An 18,093-nucleotide genomic window follows, 5' to 3' on the forward strand; every position below is an offset into this window, starting at 1 on the left:
GTATTAATAATTTTTTTTGTGTTCATTTTGTCCATTATTGACTAATGGAATGAAAGGAATGATGAATGTCAGTGTGCAGCTGCCCTTGCTTCTCCTGTTTTATACTACCTCGTTTAACAACTTATTTTATTGTCTCATTGTTTTCTTAAACTCAGGGAAAAAGATTTAGTACATTTGAAAAGTCATGTAGTGTTACATGGTGAACTGACAGGGTATCGTCTCAGTACTAAACTGTTGTAGTGTGTAATTGCCTAGTAGAATATGCAATGAATGTATCTCAGATATTGTGTAGCCCCCCTCCTGTAGTTTCTCCTCCGGTCTGACAATGTCTGTTCTTACAACAGACCCTCGTGTTTGTTGATTTCTTCCTTTTTGTTCATTTAAAAAATCTCACCAGAAGTGCTTTCAATGGCTTGCCGGTACAGAAAAGCTTTACAATTGGCCTTAATGTGGAAAAAGCCCCTCAGAGGCTGAAACCAAAGCCTAATCTCTCTGAGGGAGATGCTCCACGTGATGATGCATCACATGAAGAAGGATTTTACAAAAAAAAGGCAATGGAAAGTGTTTCATCAGAGATTAAAGTGAAGAATTGAATGAACACCATGAAAAATCTATATTTTTGTTAGAAGATATGGACTACCGAGTACACATTGTAGTTCTGTTCCAAGTAGTATTTTTGCTTTGGTGTAGAGTAGATGAAGATTAGCACTTGTCTGCCAAGTAGTTTTATGTTATCAGCCAATGTGCAGCGGTGACGGTGATGCTATTTACCCAAAGAGTTGTTTGCTACCCAAGTTTATTTAAGTCTCTCAACTAATCTCTTGCAGAAGGTTACTGAGGAGTGGTGAAATAATCAGAACACATTCGACCAAAGATTTTCCTCGCTGCCTTGGAGATCAGTTGAAGTGCTGCTCCACAAACGAAGCCTTGCACATTAGTGGCCTTGATCTGCGACAAAATGAGAGTAGAGAGTTGCGGGTTAAATCTCTGGGAGAGTGCCAGCAGGATTCACGGGCACTTAATGACGATGGAGTGACAATTAATAATCAATCTTATGCACACAAACCAAATGATCCTCTCGCAGAGTTCCTCAAACTGTTGCAAGCAGACATCTGTACATTGTAGCTCAAAATAATAAGCATTAAATACAATATATTATATTGATAGTAGTCTGTGTTGCAACAGTGCAGTCATGTGTAAATGTGCACCCACTGATTTTTCAACTTGTGAATGAGTGAAAAATAAATTTAACATAATTATTAAGATGATATTAAAGTTTGTATTTAGAGCTATATATAAAGTACATTTTAAACAATCAATCTATGAAGCATATGATTCTATTATTCAGATTTTATGTTTTTATTTGAAAAAAGACTATCCTTTACGATGTCACAAATGGTAATGATTGCAGTTTTTAATGATTGTATTGCATATGAGAGATTTCAGAAAGGTCAGTGGATGTACGTGTGTTTTCACAATGCTGTATTTTTAATCAGAGGATCCTGCAGAGGATTCAATCAGAGGAAACGTTTGGGCTGAGATGTGACACAATCAGTTTTTAGCTTTCTTTCTTTTTTTGAGAAGCAAACAATGTAAACCAGAGATTTTTTTTTATAAGGTCACCGTTGCATATTGGCAAGAGATTCGTTGTAAAGCATCCTACCTTTGTGTGAAATGTTGTCAATTCCAGTGTTCTCTTACTCATTTTACGACAGTATCATGTGTTGTACTCCAGGAACGCAGGAGGAAAACAAAACTCTGCGATTCTTAATCATGAATTTCCACAAAATCAAGTTTGGCTCTTTTAAAAATCAATTGTTTTCGAAGATAAAATGGATTTTTGATATAGTGGATGATTTTTATCTTGAAAAGAAGGATTAACATTTCCTTTCTAACTCAAACCCTGTAATGTATTCATATTATCGGTGTGGTTCATCAATCCAGAATCTGAAAATGACACTCATGCTTAGTGTGTGAACCAAAGACACTATGTCCATGTGATGTGAAGTATTTTACCTGGGATAAGATGCTGACTTCCTTCCCCACAAGAACTACAGCTGTAGTGGAGTACAGACTCTGGTTGGGCCTCGTGCAGCCTATACAGATACAGAAGTGATAACTCAGGTTTTTAATTATTTCATATTCCGTTGTCGGTACAGATGAAATACACTTTGTCATTATTGTCTGTGAGACTGAGATGGAACCAGGATGTTCTCCTGTTGCCTTTCATTTCAGGAATGGTGTTATGTTTGAATTGTGTTCCTGTTCGAGCATTTGAATTTAAAGGGATACAACACAGTCTCGTCTGTGTATGAGCCGACTGGCTCTTTGTTCTTCCTACTGCAGTAATGTTGAGTTAAAATAATGTACGGTGAAGCGCTGTGGGTCATTTACAGTCAAACTCAGGGGGACCCACAGCTGCTCCTCCCTCAAGAGAAGCAGGTGTCTTCTCTTGAAAATTGAATGTAACTTTTTGTAATTATTATGTTTCTTGTTATATTTTGTCAGTTTGTCTTTGTCAGCAAAATAACTTGCAAGTTTTTGTTTTCTTTTTGCCAAAAATGTCTAGCTAGGAGATTTTTAGAAAGTGGCAAATTATGAAAAGTCTGAATCTCAGTTTAAATAATAAAGTACACAAATGAAAAGAGTAACACTTTTTGTATGCATTCATCTTTTTTTACAAGACCTGTTTAGTTGTTGTGCTGCTTAAAATAAAAAACATACTTATGAATACACTGTACATTTTTTACTTGAATTATTCCTTAATCCAAAATGTTATGTACTCATTATTTATTCCGTTTATTCCCGATTCTCGGTCCTTTGACATCTTCCCTATAAAAAAATATAACAAAGTGACACCTGTTAATCGCCTTTGTCCAAGATATTAAACTTTTATTTGGCCAGGAAAAAATCTGCTCTATAGGAATGTGGTGGCCGAGGCAACAGCCTCATGTTCAACAGTAGAAATGATCACTTAAGCCTGTATTGTGTTCTTGGTGGATTTTAATGTCGGCCTTTGTCCATTGTCCTGTTGTCGAGGCCTGCAGCTTCTTTTTAGTTTCACTTTCTCTGCTGACTTCAGGACATTTGAATCCAGAATGTATTGATATTAGATTATATGTCTGATAGTGGGTTATTAGTGAAAAAACACAAAAGAGCATGAAAGCTGTGGAATTTCTAATTTATTTTTAATGTCTATTTGCTGCAGGAGTTGTTCCACTTAAAAAGAATCACCTACATGTGATCGTTGCTCATGCAGGAAGCCCTATACATAACTAATCGCCATGTTGGCCTGCAGATGGCGCTGTTGCTCTGTAAAAGTTACTTTAGAGTTGCTATAAAGTTGCTTTAAAGACAAAATTGGTGCTTTGATACTGTTGTTTTGCCATTTTTTATATATTGTACCGTAGATTTAGTAAGCGGCACATTTTTCCCGTACGTGCCTCTGTATCCGGCTCACAAAGATTTGTATAGAACATGTGCTGGTTTTGTTGAAGGCTGCAGACGCACTAGTTACACAGATGTTAAACAATAAATCACTCCACAGGCTTGATTGACAGTTACTGAACTTTATCGACAGGTTAAGCAGCATTTCAGGTGGATCCTTTCATCTGGTGAGTTTGAGAGACTGGTCAAAACAATGACCGCCACGTGTTTCCCGTCGGACACGGACACTTTTTTTTTTTTTTTAATTGCTATTTAAAGCCCTCTGCTAACACAACCCGAACAACAACCCATGACTGAGTGATTTTTCATGTCTTCTCTCCCTCGTTAACTCTGCTGCGTTGTCACGCTTCCTTGTTTATGTTTTCTTTTTTCGCAGCTCCCCCTCTCCGAGCCAGTTTGTCCACCGCGCAGGCCTCTGGGAAATGTAGTTTGTAGACTTCGGTTGAAGGCTTTGAGGTGGTGTTCAAATGCGAACATGTAAAACTACATTTCCCGGCTCCGGTGGGTTGTAGGAGGATAGTCGGGTAGACTGCAACAACTCTGGAGGTGGATGCAACAACAGCTGCTGCGTTTCTGGCGCAAACACCGGTGAGTTCAGCCACTTCTCTATGCTTCCGAACGAAGCTCGTTTTAAATGTGGGTTAAGATGGCGGACGTGGTCGACGCGGCTGTGTCTAGTCGCTTAGAGGCGTTAGCAACCAGCCTGTTAAACTAGTTAACTAACCGATAAACCACCGCGGTACAGCTTTAGTTAACGTTAAGAAGCGATGCTACGGTTCGCTTCGGCTCACTGACGCTAACATGTCTGTTGTTAAAGCAAATGTCTGAATCCAGCCAGGCCGCATCTCCTGTTAGCTGCTGCTGCCCCCGCTAGAGGGCGACACACCCACAGGGTGTGAAAGAACCACTGTGTTGTCTTCCGTCACAGTGATGCTTAATATTAAAATGAATTCAACTCATTTATTGCTCTAAAGTAAACAGATGTGTTTATTTTACACGTTAAAAACAACAATAGTTGAGCCAAAGACCTTCACAGTCCTGGGAAACGAAGGCCACACAGAAGTGGATAAAATCAATTTGAATTAATAGAAAAGGAAATGCACAGAAGATAAGTGTAAAAAGAAAAATCAATCATAGGAAAGAACATAATCATAAGACAAACTTATGCTGAATTAAAAGCTTGATTAAAAAAGCTAGAACTTTAAATTCAATTAAACAGGATTGATGGTGCGTAAACTGTATCTCTGTGTAATTGTTGCACTAACTAACCCACTATTGTTTCCAGTGAACAGAAACAGGCAGCCTGGTTTAGGTCTGTTGGTTTTCTCCTGATGTCAGTGTCATTGTTTCCAGGAGAGTTGGATGATGTAGAAAAAGAGAGATATAGCGGGTATCCAACAAAGCTGCTATAGAGCTGCTTATAGATGTGCTACACTTCCTATTCGACATTACCACAACAACAAGGATAATACCATGTTATATTAATGATAGTTAAATCTCTTAATATATTAAACATATAGCCTGAATTGTTGACTATAGTGTAACACTTTACTGGAACAAAGCGGACCATGGTCAAAGCCATTATTTAAGTTTATTATGAAGAGTATGTGTGTAGTTGAGAATATACAAGCAAGTCCTGAAACAAGTTAATGTTGTTTTTATACATCAGTATCCTACATATGGGCACAGGTAAGTTTGTATAGATGAAATGTCCTTGTTTTTTTATTTGCTTAAACTTGCTTACTGAATTTAACACATTTTACTTTACAACCTCATCTGCTGTAGTTACTATCTGTTGCTGACAACCACCAGAAATGTCAGAGACATCAAGTGATGCTGAGTCATCCTGTGGCTGGACCATTATCAGTAATGAGGTATCAACCTTTTTTTTCTTCACTCCTCATCTCTGCTTTTTCCATTCGATTATTACTGTATAAGTAACAAAAAAACTAAAAAAAATCGGTTTACCTCTAATACTCCTCTGAGGAACGATGTCTCTTCTTCATTGGAGACTGATTTCTTATGAGCACATGCACTGACCTTTGTAATCTTGAATAGAGACAAGTCTTGTAGCTGAAATTTTGAAATTGAAGACTTACTTTTCATTAAAATCTTTGCATTGGCTGTTAAAAATTAAGTTACTGATTTTATTTCCCCTGTTATTCTGTCACTGAGAATCCACTTCTTGATGGTGGTGCCTGTAAATGGGTCAATGTTTGGCTGATGAAACTTTTACACTGATTGCCGGGAGCATCCTGGCGGCCACCTGATGTTTGTTCAGCCTCTGTTGACAATGTCATTCATACTGTTGGGAGTCTTTCTGTTTACAATCAAACAAGCGGGTCACATGATCTTGCTTAATACCATCTATTGTTAGAGTACATACTAAAGTAGAGGTTGTTAATCTGAACCAGAGAAGATATTACTGCATCATGGCCAGACTCAATGGTGGTTCACTTTGTTTACAGGGCTCAGATATCGAGGCGTTGGGGCTGGAGGCTGCAGTGGAATATGGAGCCCAGCTGCTAGAGCGCCCTCCGGTGGAGAAAGCAGAGCTTCAGGTCACACAAGCCTCTGCAACAGGTGGGACAAACTCTATCATATAACTTACTGATTTAGGAGAAGTTTGTCCAATATAATTATTGTGAATTATCTGGTTTCTGAGCTGTTTTTTGGAAAAAAAAGACATTGAATATGTCAGAGAGATTATGATAGGGATTTATTTTCACTATTTTTACAGTTAATCAAGACATTAATTGACAGATTAATGTTTAGGGACTCTAATTATGATGAGTATATATGTATGATTTAATATCTCTGACACTAGTCATAGCAACTATAACTCTATACATTTCAGCAGGGTGTGATGAAGAGAGAGGTGCTGATTTACTTGATGATACACTGGAAGAACGAACAGAAGATGAGACACTGCTTGTCTCTGAGGTGAGAAGACCTTAAAATATCCTGCAAGTCATTTTTATAAATAATTTAGAAAGAAATTAGACTCAAATAAATAAATAAAAAAGTATTTTCATGATATACAAATGAAAAATAAATAATTAAAAATGTTCATGTTGTGATATGAGAATTTGTGAAATTGTTTTGTGTGTTTAAATTGTTTGATATTTGTGTGGATTGAAAGACACATTTATCAATCACATTTTTCTATTGTACTTCATATAACAAATTTGTGAAATGTCTAATTAGCATCTACAACCACTTTGTTGCTGCTCTCTGTGTGTTCTGCAGGACAGAGATGGCGCTGAGGGGAAAGAGCCTGTGACTCTGTTGACTTTTAGTGATCACTCTGACATCGTGACTCTGGGAGACTTGAAGGAGGACGAGCACGCAGACGGGGAGGAGGAGGTAGCTGCCAACGCAGAGTTTTACCTCGGCACATCCTGCAGCAGCCAGTACGCCTTCACTGCTACAGAGACCGGTACAACACATTCACTTATCCTCTTGTTATCTTTGGCAAACATATTTTACTGCCACTCACTGTAAAAAAGGAGAAATTCCAAACATCAACACAACATAATTCTTCCTCTGCCCATTTCCTACATCGCCAAAACAGGTTTGATGATGAGTCACTGGATACTTCCACAGAGTTTGGTGAAGTTAGGCTACCATCTGCGGAGCAAGCTCACTGGAGGCCGCTCTCATGCAGGTGGCCAGATGTGCAACTAGAGTGAATCTAATATAATGCTAAGCTTGCTCAGAGATTCACAGACCTAATCCTGCTGCTGAACACATGCTGGTCAAAGATGTGTGCATTTAAAGCATGTTCCGCCACAGAAGAAGTCACGAGTGGTTTCTTCACAGCTCACAGTTTCTCCACGGGTGTGCATGAGTGTTTGTCTTTGTAGCTCTGACTGACTAAAATAGATATTTCATTAATTTACAAAGTTATATACACCATCATATAGTGGTTAATTCCCATTAAAATGATGGGCCGATAAACCTGATGTACACTCAAGGGCAGAAAACATTTTTGTAAGACACTTTATCTCTGAGCAGATTATTGAAGTAATTTTTTTAATGCATTTTGTGTGTTTTGGAGAACAAAGATAACCAGCAGCAACAAACCGTCCAGTAAACCTATTTTATTCAGGATTATTCTTTTGTCTTAATATTTCTAAATGTTGTGTTCCATATGATGCTTAAAGGATTATTTCAACACTTTGGAAAATAGGCCTTTTTGCTCCTTTTTCAGGTTTTTAGATAAGAAAATGGTCACCAATGTTCTATCAGTACGCTATAGATGAGCGGATAAAGCTCTGTTAAGCTTTGACGGCTAATTGTGCCAGAAAAAGATCTGAACAACAGTTATCGGCCTATTAGCTGAGCTGAGCATAAAGTCTGAAGGCAGGGGACAGTAGTGAGCATGATAACAAAACCCACGTACCAGCTCATATATAGCTCACTAATTAACGTGACATTCTTTATGTTTAAAGAATGTAAACAAATCTTTAGAAAAATTAAGCATGTTATCCAAAATGTTGAACTCTTCCTTGAATGCATTAAAAAAAAAACATGAACACAAGTATAGATAAAGAGTGAGTAAAGTATTAATATGTTTTTATGTGCATGTGTAGCATCACATGTGCTTGCTTTCTGAGGCTGTTAATTTTGTGTGCACCTCTTTGTGAAAATCAATTTTATTTCATATTATCACTGCAAACGTAACTGTGTGTATTTTTCTGTAGTTTTCCCGGTGCAGCAGCCGGCAGTGACCAACTCGAGCAGCAGTGAGGACGAGGTAGGACAGAGCCCCAGTAATATTATACGAAGACGAAGGGTGAGGAAGAATACCTCGAGCATTGTGACGGAGCCTGAGGAGGAGGAGGAAGAGGAGGCACTGGAGTCTGGTCCGAGTGAGGAGATGGAGGAAGACGTGGACAAAGAGGAGAAGCAGCAAGAGGAGGACGAGGAGGAGGAGCCGGCTGAAGTTGGATCTGCTGTGGATGTTGGAATGCAGGGTCAGGGCAGCAGCGTCCTCAACAAGTGTATCCTGCTCGCCCTCCTCATAGCTTTCATCATGAGCTTTGGTCAATTCTATGGTAAGAAGTTTACAATGGGCTTAGAAGATTTCACCTTTGTTATTGTTAATGTAGAGAATATTCATGCTTTTAAATCTCCAGTAAGCAGAATTTATTTGCAGTTCTCAGTCATCTGTGAAAGATCACATTTCTATACATTAGGCTCGGACCCTGTGTCCTTCAGATGAGATGTTTTCCTTGTTGCACTAATTTTAGAGTTTTTACAGCTTTTCCTCAGTTGTGTGTTAAAAGCAGCTACAGGAGAAGCCTCAGAGGTTCTTATCTTTGGTGGGAACCACAGTGTTTATGTGAACTTTCAACAGTTCCTCATAACTGTGCTTCTGACTTTATAGACGTCATAGATCACTGCAGACTGCTGCTTCACCACATTTAGATTTAACCCAACAGTAATTTATTATCTTGCATGCAAATAATTACATTTAGCTTTGTATGTAAATGATTTGTTGTGTTACAAATGTCACAGGCACAGTCCAGATTCAAGAAAGACGGAAAATAGTGAAGAACATCGGAGTGAATGAGCTCGATGGTGTGAGAGATCTGCTTCATCAGCATGTTCGAGAACAACCTCTGACAAACCAGGTCAGTGACATCACTGCTTAAACAATAATACATTTATTTATCATGGATTTTACAGAAAGAGTCAATAACTCATTCGGTACAATGCATCCGACAGCTTTTCATAAATTACTTGCTCTTTCAACCAGAAAAAAATAGACAGTGACCAGTAATATAGAAGCTGTTCGCACAGCCCTTATAATACATCACTAATAAATCCAACCTTTTATCTGCATTTTTTTCTTACTGTTCATATTTGTCAGAGAGGTGTAGTTTTACTTCTAGTCATTCTTGAGGATGTAGTTTATCATGTTGTATTAGATTAGAGGAAGTTATAACATCATTATTAGAGTGTGCTTACTGTGTATTGGACAAGTATCTAGAAATAATTTAGTTACTTGAAAACCCATGTTCCACTTTTCTGATATAGAATAAACAAAGAATACATGTGAAGGTTGTAATGAAGTTTTTTTTTACCTTCTTTCTCAAATACTGAATTCATATTTTCACCTTGTAACTAAGTTTTGAATTGTGCTATATAAATCATTTACTATTATTATTATTATTGTAATTGATCATTACCTTTTTCTTTCTCTCTCTTTCTCAGGCTCAGAAGGAAAACCTGAAAAACCTGGATGAGCAAAACATGATTTCACTGCTCACAGACGTGATTGAGAAGTTGAAGAAAGAGAATCAGGAGATCAACATTAAACAGAAGCACATTCAGGTAACCTGAATTTAATGTATAGCTTTTGTAACATAACACATATGCAAATGTTATCATTAAACAGTGTAAACACCACTTTAAAAGCCGTCACTTTATTTTTCCCATTAAGGCCCAGAGAAAGGACCTGCAGATGTTGCTGCATCAGAAGGCTGAGGAGAAGACCAACGTTGTGGCACAGCAGCAGAAGCTGGCAGCTGAAAACCAGCAGCTGAAAAGCTCTCTGGCACGTGGGGAAAAGTCTTTGTCCACTTTACAGGAGGAGCTAAGGAACCTGCGCTCCAAGATCAGTGATCTGGAGACGATGGGAGCTGGAGCTGACTCGCTGCTGTCAGAAAACCAGAGGCTGGAGGAGCAGCTGGAAGAGGAGAAGCAGCAGATCCGAAACATCCACGTCCAGAGGGAAGGATTAAAGGCTGAAGCTCAGACACTGAGGAAGAAGCTCGACAAGGAGAGGAAGGTGACAGATGAGCTGAGGAGAGAGCTGAATCTTCTGAGAAGTCAAATCCCCGTAGCTGGAAAGGAGGCTGGGTCAGAGGGAGAGGAGCTACAGTCACGGCTGCTGGAGCTGGAGGAGAGACTGAGCTTCGAACAACAGCGCTCTGACCTGTGGGAGAGGCTGTACCTGGAGACCAAAGAAGAACGAGCCAAAGGAGACACAGAGTCCAAAGTGAAGAAACCTAAAAAGGGCATGGCAGGGAAAGTAAAAGAGACATTTGATGCTGTGAAAAACTCCACCAAGGAGTTTGTCCACCACCACAAAGAGCAGATAAAAAAAGCAAAACAGGCCGTGAATTTGAACCTGAGGAAGTTTTCAGATTCTGTCAAATCAACTTTCCGAAACTTCAAGGATTCAGCTTCGACTCTCATCAACAAGGCCAGAGGCTTTTATACCAAGAGACGTGATGAGAGGAACTCAAAAGAGTCATGGCAACACAGATCAAACAAGCCTCATCACAGACAGGCGCACCAAACTGACGATTTCTACCACAGCAGCCACAACACTCGCAAATACGAGCATAAAGTGCATGAAGATCAAGGTCCGAGCAGCCAGAAAGCCAACCTGAAAGGCTGCTCAGGGGTTTTCGACTGCGCTTACCAGGAGTCCATGAGTCTCTTCAACAAAGCCATGGAGCCGATCAAAGCAGACGAGTTCCACCAGCTGCTGCAGAGCTTCCTGCAGCAGGAGGTCGATCACTTCCACCACTGGAAAGAGCTGGAGCTGTTCGTCAACAACTTCTTCCACAACGGGGTGTTCATCCACGACCAGATGCTCTTCACAGACTTCGTCAGCAGTGTGGAGGACTATCTGGCGGATATGCACGAGTACCAAGGGCTCCACGATGACACGTTCGGAGACCTGGACGACTTTGTCTACAGGCACCTCTTCGGAGAGATTTACACAAAACGCTATAGACCGAGGTACGTCTCCTTTAGCCATGTTGACAAACTGTATTTTCTTACAACAAGTCAAAGAGCAAAGTTATTCATGCCCAGCTCCGATTTTTTTCAGAAGACCTTTACACATTACACATACAGGAATTTCCCCTTGAAATGAAAAAACATAACCTGATACTGATGTGGGAAAAACAAACAACTTTAAATTGGTAAGTGGCCTTACTGGCCTGTAATAAGAACCACATTTCTTTGCACACTCATAATTTCCCCCACACACACATTTATACAGCACTTTTATATGCAGCATTCTTCCATCACACGTCAATCACACACAGACAATTGGTTTTCAGTTTCTTACCCTAAGACTTTTCCGCATGCGCATTGGAGGAGCTGGGGATCGAACCATCGACCTACTGGTCAGTGGACAACCGGCTCTACCTTATGACTTTGAGTCACTGACCCTTCTGTCACATTATGATTTTAAAATGATAATTTTCAGGACTAAAATATTTGAATAATTTGAAATGTTGGTTCATAATTAACAAATTATAAATTACTATTAACAAGGTGGTGTCAGATCTGTCTTAAATTCAAATTGGATGGGGGTACTTTTTTCTTTCCCAAAGGCACGTCACCTCCACAGGTCACTTCGCTTAGCTGGGTTCTCAACTCTGCTCGACTGTAGAAATAAAGTAGTAGTCCTGGGATTGTTGGTTCTGGTTAAGTGTATGTATTAAACTTGCTTTTCTATCCAGCCTACAAATAGTTTATGAACATGGAGAAATGCAGGATAATGACAGGCAGCTCGACAATGATACATGTACTCGTGGTGGTTACAGTCAGTGCCAGGATGTGCTTATACAGCAAACTGTACTGTGTCAAAAGTCTTTAAAACTTGGGACAAGGGAGATCAACGAGGTGGTTTTCAGTGGAATCTAAAAAGGTCTTAAAAACTCTAAGTTATGACTGCCCCTGTTTTCATCCATAATCAAGCTGAAGCTTGTGGGTGATCATGAGTTTAACTCTAATGTTCATGTTTTGTGTTGGATTCCCACAGCGGGCCATTTGAAGGACCTGACGCAGACTCAAAGGAGGAGACCCGGTCAAAGCATCATCAACGTAAGCAGCAGAAAGCCAGAGCCCGAGCACAGAGTGAACGCAAGTGGAGCCGATCAGGAAGAAACACAGACAGACACATGGCTGATGTCAAAATAGAACTGGGTCCGCTGCCGTTTGATCCCAAGTACTGAAAACATCTCAGCTGGTTCGTTGTTATTGTTGCAGATTCTCGTTTTTCTTTTTGTATTAAGATGCAAAGTCTCTTTTTTTTGCAAGTTTGCACAATGTTAACTTTTTTAATGCTACTGAACGTCCTGGAGCTGACTGCGATTAGTGAAGTCATCATTAGGTTTGAATGACAGATGTGTCATCTGCACATTTGTAACATTGGTTAAAATTTTACAAATGTTAAACACTTAATTTCCAGGATTTAATGCTGAACCACCACTGATGCTCCTCGTCAACCACAGCACCTTTGTTTCTAAATATTAAGCAGAAAGTATTTATTGTGCTTTATTAACCAAATGGAAAATCAACATCCACATTGAGGATCCTTCCCATGTACAGTCATATAGTTGTTTTAATTTGCTGCTACAAAAACTGTGTTGTGTGAATTGGTTTTAACTTCCTTTCAGAGTTAAAAGGCTGTTTTCTTACATTCCACCGTAAGCTTGTTTTAACTGCGCCTGGAACTTTTACTTTACTTTAGTAGGTTAGGTGAAAGAAAATAAATATTTCACGCCAAATTTAATTAGAAACAATTAAAACACACACATCTGACAAATCTGACAAGTGATGATTCATGACGACATCAGAGTCAAAAATATTTATTTCAATATCAAATCAATACAATATTCTCTGAGAGGACTTTCCGTTGCTGCAGTGTTTGTCAGTGCCTTTCATAAATAAAGATGCTTCCTCCAACTCTTCCCTCAGGAAACTGAGTGTGGAATATTTCTGTCGTCCTCAAAAAGTCGTTCCCTTTTAAAAACACTGAGATTTCCTACAACAACAAAAAAACGTGTTAGCAACTGTGAAGTGAAGCATAAATATCTACATGCAGAAATATGAGTTAATATTTCACCTTTTCCAATACATCAAAGAAAACCAGGTGAGTGGGAAGAGAGGATTTATATGGAAACGACGTTCTGAGCCAGTGAAGAGGGTCCTCGTAGAATCGGTCTGCTTCATCGACGTACCCGTCCTCTCCGAGATCCGGAGGACACTCGAGAAACCTCATGTTTATGGGGCAGTGGACGTGGCTGCAAGGAGAGAGAACCATCAGCTGCTGTTTATATATGATCATAATTTCATCCATACAATAACTCCTAAATATCACGTGTTACCTGTAGTAAGGTGTTGAGTGACAGGGCATGAGGAAGAGGACGTCCGGCTGCGGAGGCGACGACACGCCGCCGGCATCACAGAGTGTTTGGAGGTGGCTCATGACATCCAGAGTTCCTCGTTGGTGGATCAGGCCGGTGTAGAGAGCTGGAACCAGGTTGGACACGAACAAGGCGAACGCTGCATATCGACGCCACGACTTTAAATGAGCCAAAGACATCCCTGATGTGGAGGTGAAACAGAGAACCTTGGATTAAACCCACATATGACTGTAAATCCAGTCAAATGATTTAAAAATGAAAGTGGGCACTTACCACAGAAGATCATACAGAAAGGCAGCACAGGATAGATGAACCTGAACTCCTTGTGAGGAAGCAAACTGACACAAAGGAGTCAAGATCAAGTTTGTTTGTGGAGAATAAACCAGGAACTACTCATCCTCCTGCTCATAACAGCATATGCCCTTAAAGGTCCAGTGTGCAGGATTTAGAGGCTCTATCCATAAAAACTGAATGAAATACAATTATTGTTTTCATTTGTCTAGCATCACCTGAAACTAATTATCATTATGTTTTCGTAACTCAAGAATGAGCCTTTGATATCTACATCAGGAGCAAACCTGCTTCACCACCACCATGTTTCTACAGTAGCCCAGAATGGATGTTACCTGAGGGCCACTGTAGATTCTCCTCAGTGCTCACAATGGGAGGGTGAGGAGTGGTATTTAGTTGCAATTTACAACATCACCACTAAATGCTGCTAAATCCTTCACACAACCTTTGAAGGCACCTTGTGTAGTTTATGACCACTAGCAGCGTAAAAGTGTATTATTTGAACGTGTGGGTCTCAATTTTGTTTGTTTTTGGTCACACTACAAACAATCATGTGTTTCACATGGCTCCACTGAGTGACAGGTGACGGTAATGAAAGACAACAATGGTCCAGCGAAGGCCAGAAGAAGACTGCAAGTCAGTAAACATGGATGTGAACAAATACACGTTTCTACCTTATCCAAAAGGGGATAAGCCTTATATGCTTTTGAGGAAGGAATATCTTGAACTGAGTGGAAACAAACCAGCAGTACAGTTATTACTTTTTTACACAAATAAACAAAACTACACAGTAAATCTATTGTGCTTTTGTGGAAAAAAATCAATCAAGACGGGAGGATTTTTTAAGAATGTAAACTGGGCATTTGAAGACAAAATTATCTTATTTATTCTTAAGTGTAAGTTTATAAATTCAAGCCGATGAACGTGAACAAACAATTTATCATTTTACCTGTAAACCACAACGGTCCACACGACTGCTGCCAACAGGATTTTGTATCTTCTGAAGGCGAGGGTGCAGCCGTGAAGAAAGAGGGGAAGATGAGGGCCGATGACGACGGCGAAGCCCTGAGTGAAGTACCAGTGCCAGGGTTGAGAGCCGTAGAAATCAGCCACACCGTGAAAGATGTTAAACTTCAGAAAGTTGAACTGCACCACGGTCCACTGGAAAACACAGAGAGCAACTGGTACAAAGAGTTTGACTTCATGAGCGGCAGCTAGTGGATACGTTTTTGAAGTTTTACCTTTTCATAGAACACACAGTCAATCACTGTTGAAATCACCAAAGCCAAGGCCCTGGAAATACGACGAAACAAAAGTGTAATCAAGAAAGGAGGAGAAAATGTAGTTGAAGTGGAAACTAAGAGGGAAAGTACAAACCCAATGGGAACGAAGTCATGAGTGATGAGTCTCAGTTTGTTCTTTTCCTGCCAGAACTGGTAAATCAGCAGCGGAAACCAGATAATAAGCACCGTGGGACGAAAAATGACGGCCAAGGCAACTAGGGTCAAATATTTTTTGCTGGAAAAAAAAACAACACCAATGGCATGAGTGTCAGTTTTTTTATGTTGGAGATTAAGGGCAAATGAAAAAAGAGATATTAACAAGCAAACAAAGACCTGCTGTGTGTTTTGGACCCGGGCAGAGGGAAGTAAAACAGAGCCAGACAGGTGATGGTGGTCTCCATGCTGTTGGTCAGAGTCCGGGTGCAGCAGAACCACGTGAACCACGAGCACAGCTGGCAGAAGAACTGCACATGAAAACAGCAAGACATGTTTTAACGTCTCTTTTAAGGTGATCGGATGAGTGAGGCGGCGTTAACGTTTCTAAATAAACTGATGAAATCTAAAGAAGAAAAGACCAAACTAAACCCTAAAGGCTCAGTTATAGTAAAAATTACAGTATTGCTTAACATCATGTTTGGTGAACTTATGATCTTATGTTTTTGTGTTCATGATTCACTACAGTAACACACTTTCTGAAGTTGTGTCTTTTCCTAAAATCAAAGAAAGAAAATATTTTCTGACTTGTGCACATGAAGCATTAGATGTTACACTGTTTCTGTTGGAGTGAAGTGCAGTGAGTGACACACGGCTCACCATCCATTTTGCAACGTCCCGACTTTCCAGTGTTCGGACGAGGAAGAAGAATTTTACATCAGCAAACGCCGCCAGGAGCGCTTGGAATATTCGGGGAAGCCATTTCTGCAGAGCCAGCAGGGAACAAGTTTAGTAAAACATAAAAATGTCTGATCAAAAAACAACTGTCTGCATATTGAGATATGAGAACTAACCAGGAGGTGAACTGAGTCGAGGTTAAAGAAGTGTAATATCTTGAATATGAAAGCAAAGACCAGTGGATAGGAGAATCCTCTTATTCCTTCCTTCCACTCCCAGGTCAGATACCCATAGGTCAGACTGTTAAGGTTGTAACAGCACAACAATAACAATCATATCTGATCGGTGATGAAGCTGTAACTATCTTGACGTATTAAACTTTAATTTGACAGAATAGACATTTATGTTTGCATTTTACATAAAAAATATGAAAGGCTGTAAAAAAAACTTTGGTCGGGCACAGTTAAAAATCGACAGCAGAACAGTCACACTCAGACATTAAGCCCGAAGGATATTTGAAGACCATACGATGGGAAACCTCCAGAGACTGCCAGTACTCATCAGGGACGAAGCTGGTCTGAACCAGGAAGCAGTTGATGACCCTGAACGCGACACAAAAGCCAATAACTTTGGCTCTAAGCTCACCTGTAGGGTACAGGGGGAAAAACAACGTAATTTTCATCATATAGATGATTATCACTGTCTTAAAAACTTTATTAATTTATAAAGTTACACAACCAATACTACAATGTAAAAATACTCTATTTCCGGTAAAACTCCTCCAGTTAAATTCTGACTTAAGCAAAAGTACATAAATGGAAATTGTAGAGAAAAATTTACAAAATGAGTTACTGTAAATTAATGTGAATAGATTCAATTAAAGTAAATTAAGTAACTCATTAAGTAAACTAATTAAGTAGAGATAATTGGTATGGTATTAGTTGTATTATTTAATTATTATTTTATCATATATTCTCTAATAACAAAATACAGAAGTAACAGAAGAGTAACAAAAAGCATATATGATTAGTATAATCACAACTAATATTATTACTTTCGTGTAATTAAGTCATAGTTTAAGATCATCAAAGTTTGTTTTGTGAGAAAATCCTACTTGAACAGGTGAGTGCAACGAGAGCTGTAAAGTAGTTAAACCTGTATAAAGTCTGATTAAATGTGAAGTTCATCAATATTGCTCATGTTCATCGTTAAATGTGTCAAAATAAAAGCCTCACCATCGTTCAGTGGACATTCTTCTTCCTTCAAGTACAGCTGAGATTTTCTCTTCCGCAGTTTCACATTTTCCAATTTGTTGGCAAACCTCAGACGTGTTGGGATGTTCTCCATCAGGACATGTTGTGTGTGCGTGTGTGTGTCTATGTTTGTCTGTCTCTCTCTCTCTCTCTCTGTGTTTATATCACCTGTCAGGCAGTGAGACAGAGAATAAACTCCAGCCAATCACACGCAGGTCCTCATAAACACGTCAAAACACGTGAAATAACCGCTGATGAGGCTGAACCACCTGTAGCCTACTTTTCATTTATTCAACCAACCCAACTCAACTTTAACATTTTCATATAAACGACTCTAAACTCACGCAAACCTCAAAACAACACACCACGACCTCAGCGCTTCCGCATTCAGCCCGGCTTCCGGTGGAACTATGCTTCCCGAGTTCAAAATAAAAGCTTGACACAAAAAACTGCTCTAGAGTTAAAAAAAAAAAAAAACATTTTTATCATTATTATTATGAGCCTCAGAAACATTTGGGTTGTGTCACTTCCATCTGTAGTCAAACACGGTCAAATTATAAAACTGTGGGTCCTCAGGCACTAACATGAAGAGGGGGCATCTCTTCACCTACGTTGGACACCTAGACTGAAATAATAATATTAACAATGACGATAATAATAACTATAACTCAGTTACTATTACTAGTTTTAAACGAATCTCAATAACCCCAATAAGAGAAATACAGCATATGCAATAATACTATGCATTCAACAGGATATAAACAGATCGTTTTTAATTCACTCACTTCTGTTGTTACTTTAGCTGAA

General features: G+C 39.4%; 2 protein-coding genes across 4 annotated transcripts; one reads left to right on the forward strand and one right to left on the reverse strand.

The window, feature by feature from the left end:
- The first annotated feature begins 3,874 nt into the window (after window positions 1-3,874).
- Window positions 3,875-13,167, forward strand: ccpg1 (cell cycle progression 1). 3 transcript variants are annotated; one of them, XM_053438930.1, is made up of 11 exons: window positions 3,875-4,035; window positions 5,233-5,321; window positions 5,916-6,030; window positions 6,305-6,390; window positions 6,697-6,886; window positions 7,022-7,114; window positions 8,154-8,507; window positions 8,971-9,086; window positions 9,670-9,789; window positions 9,899-11,208; window positions 12,242-13,167. In XM_053438930.1, exons 2-11 carry the CDS (start codon window positions 5,262-5,264, stop codon window positions 12,432-12,434), a joined length of 2,637 nt encoding a protein of 878 aa, XP_053294905.1. In that variant the 5' UTR covers window positions 3,875-4,035; window positions 5,233-5,261; the 3' UTR covers window positions 12,435-13,167. The 3 variants fall into 3 exon arrangements, with proteins under 3 accessions (XP_053294905.1, XP_053294970.1, XP_053295008.1); XM_053438995.1 differs by having other exon boundaries at window positions 6,308-6,390; XM_053439033.1 differs by lacking the exon at window positions 7,022-7,114.
- On the reverse strand, window positions 13,057-17,703 carry pigb (phosphatidylinositol glycan anchor biosynthesis, class B). The gene is made up of 12 exons (XM_053439135.1): window positions 17,269-17,703; window positions 16,549-16,678; window positions 16,210-16,327; window positions 16,016-16,120; window positions 15,536-15,666; window positions 15,297-15,437; window positions 15,161-15,212; window positions 14,869-15,080; window positions 13,902-13,966; window positions 13,590-13,809; window positions 13,328-13,505; window positions 13,057-13,246 (listed from the first exon to the last, which is right to left on the reverse strand). Exons 1-12 carry the CDS (start codon window positions 17,378-17,380, stop codon window positions 13,133-13,135), a joined length of 1,578 nt encoding a protein of 525 aa, XP_053295110.1. The 5' UTR covers window positions 17,381-17,703; the 3' UTR covers window positions 13,057-13,132.
- Between the last annotated feature and the right edge of the window lie 390 nt (window positions 17,704-18,093).

This window comes from Pleuronectes platessa, chromosome 1 (assembly GCF_947347685.1).
Source record: "Pleuronectes platessa chromosome 1, fPlePla1.1, whole genome shotgun sequence".
NCBI classification, from domain to species: Eukaryota; Metazoa; Chordata; class Actinopteri; order Pleuronectiformes; family Pleuronectidae; genus Pleuronectes; species Pleuronectes platessa.

Bases quoted from the DNA above. Each gene is read 5' to 3' on its own strand.
- ccpg1 (XM_053438930.1), top strand. From the start codon at position 5,262: ATGTCAGAGACATCAAGTGATGCTGAGTCATCCTGTGGCTGGACCATT. The intron at 8,508-8,970 runs GTAAGAAGTTTA...CAAATGTCACAG, and splicing joins GAGCTTTGGTCAATTCTATG to GCACAGTCCAGATTCAAGAA. The intron at 9,087-9,669 runs GTCAGTGACATC...TCTCTTTCTCAG, and splicing joins AACAACCTCTGACAAACCAG to GCTCAGAAGGAAAACCTGAA.
- pigb (XM_053439135.1), bottom strand. From the start codon at position 17,380: ATGGAGAACATCCCAACACGTCTGAGGTTTGCCAACAAATTGGAAAAT. The intron at 15,081-15,160 runs GTAAAACTTCAA...TGTGTTTTCCAG, and splicing joins ACTGTGTGTTCTATGAAAAG to TGGACCGTGGTGCAGTTCAA. The intron at 13,506-13,589 runs GTAACACGTGAT...CTCTCCTTGCAG, and splicing joins CACTCAACACCTTACTACAG to CCACGTCCACTGCCCCATAA.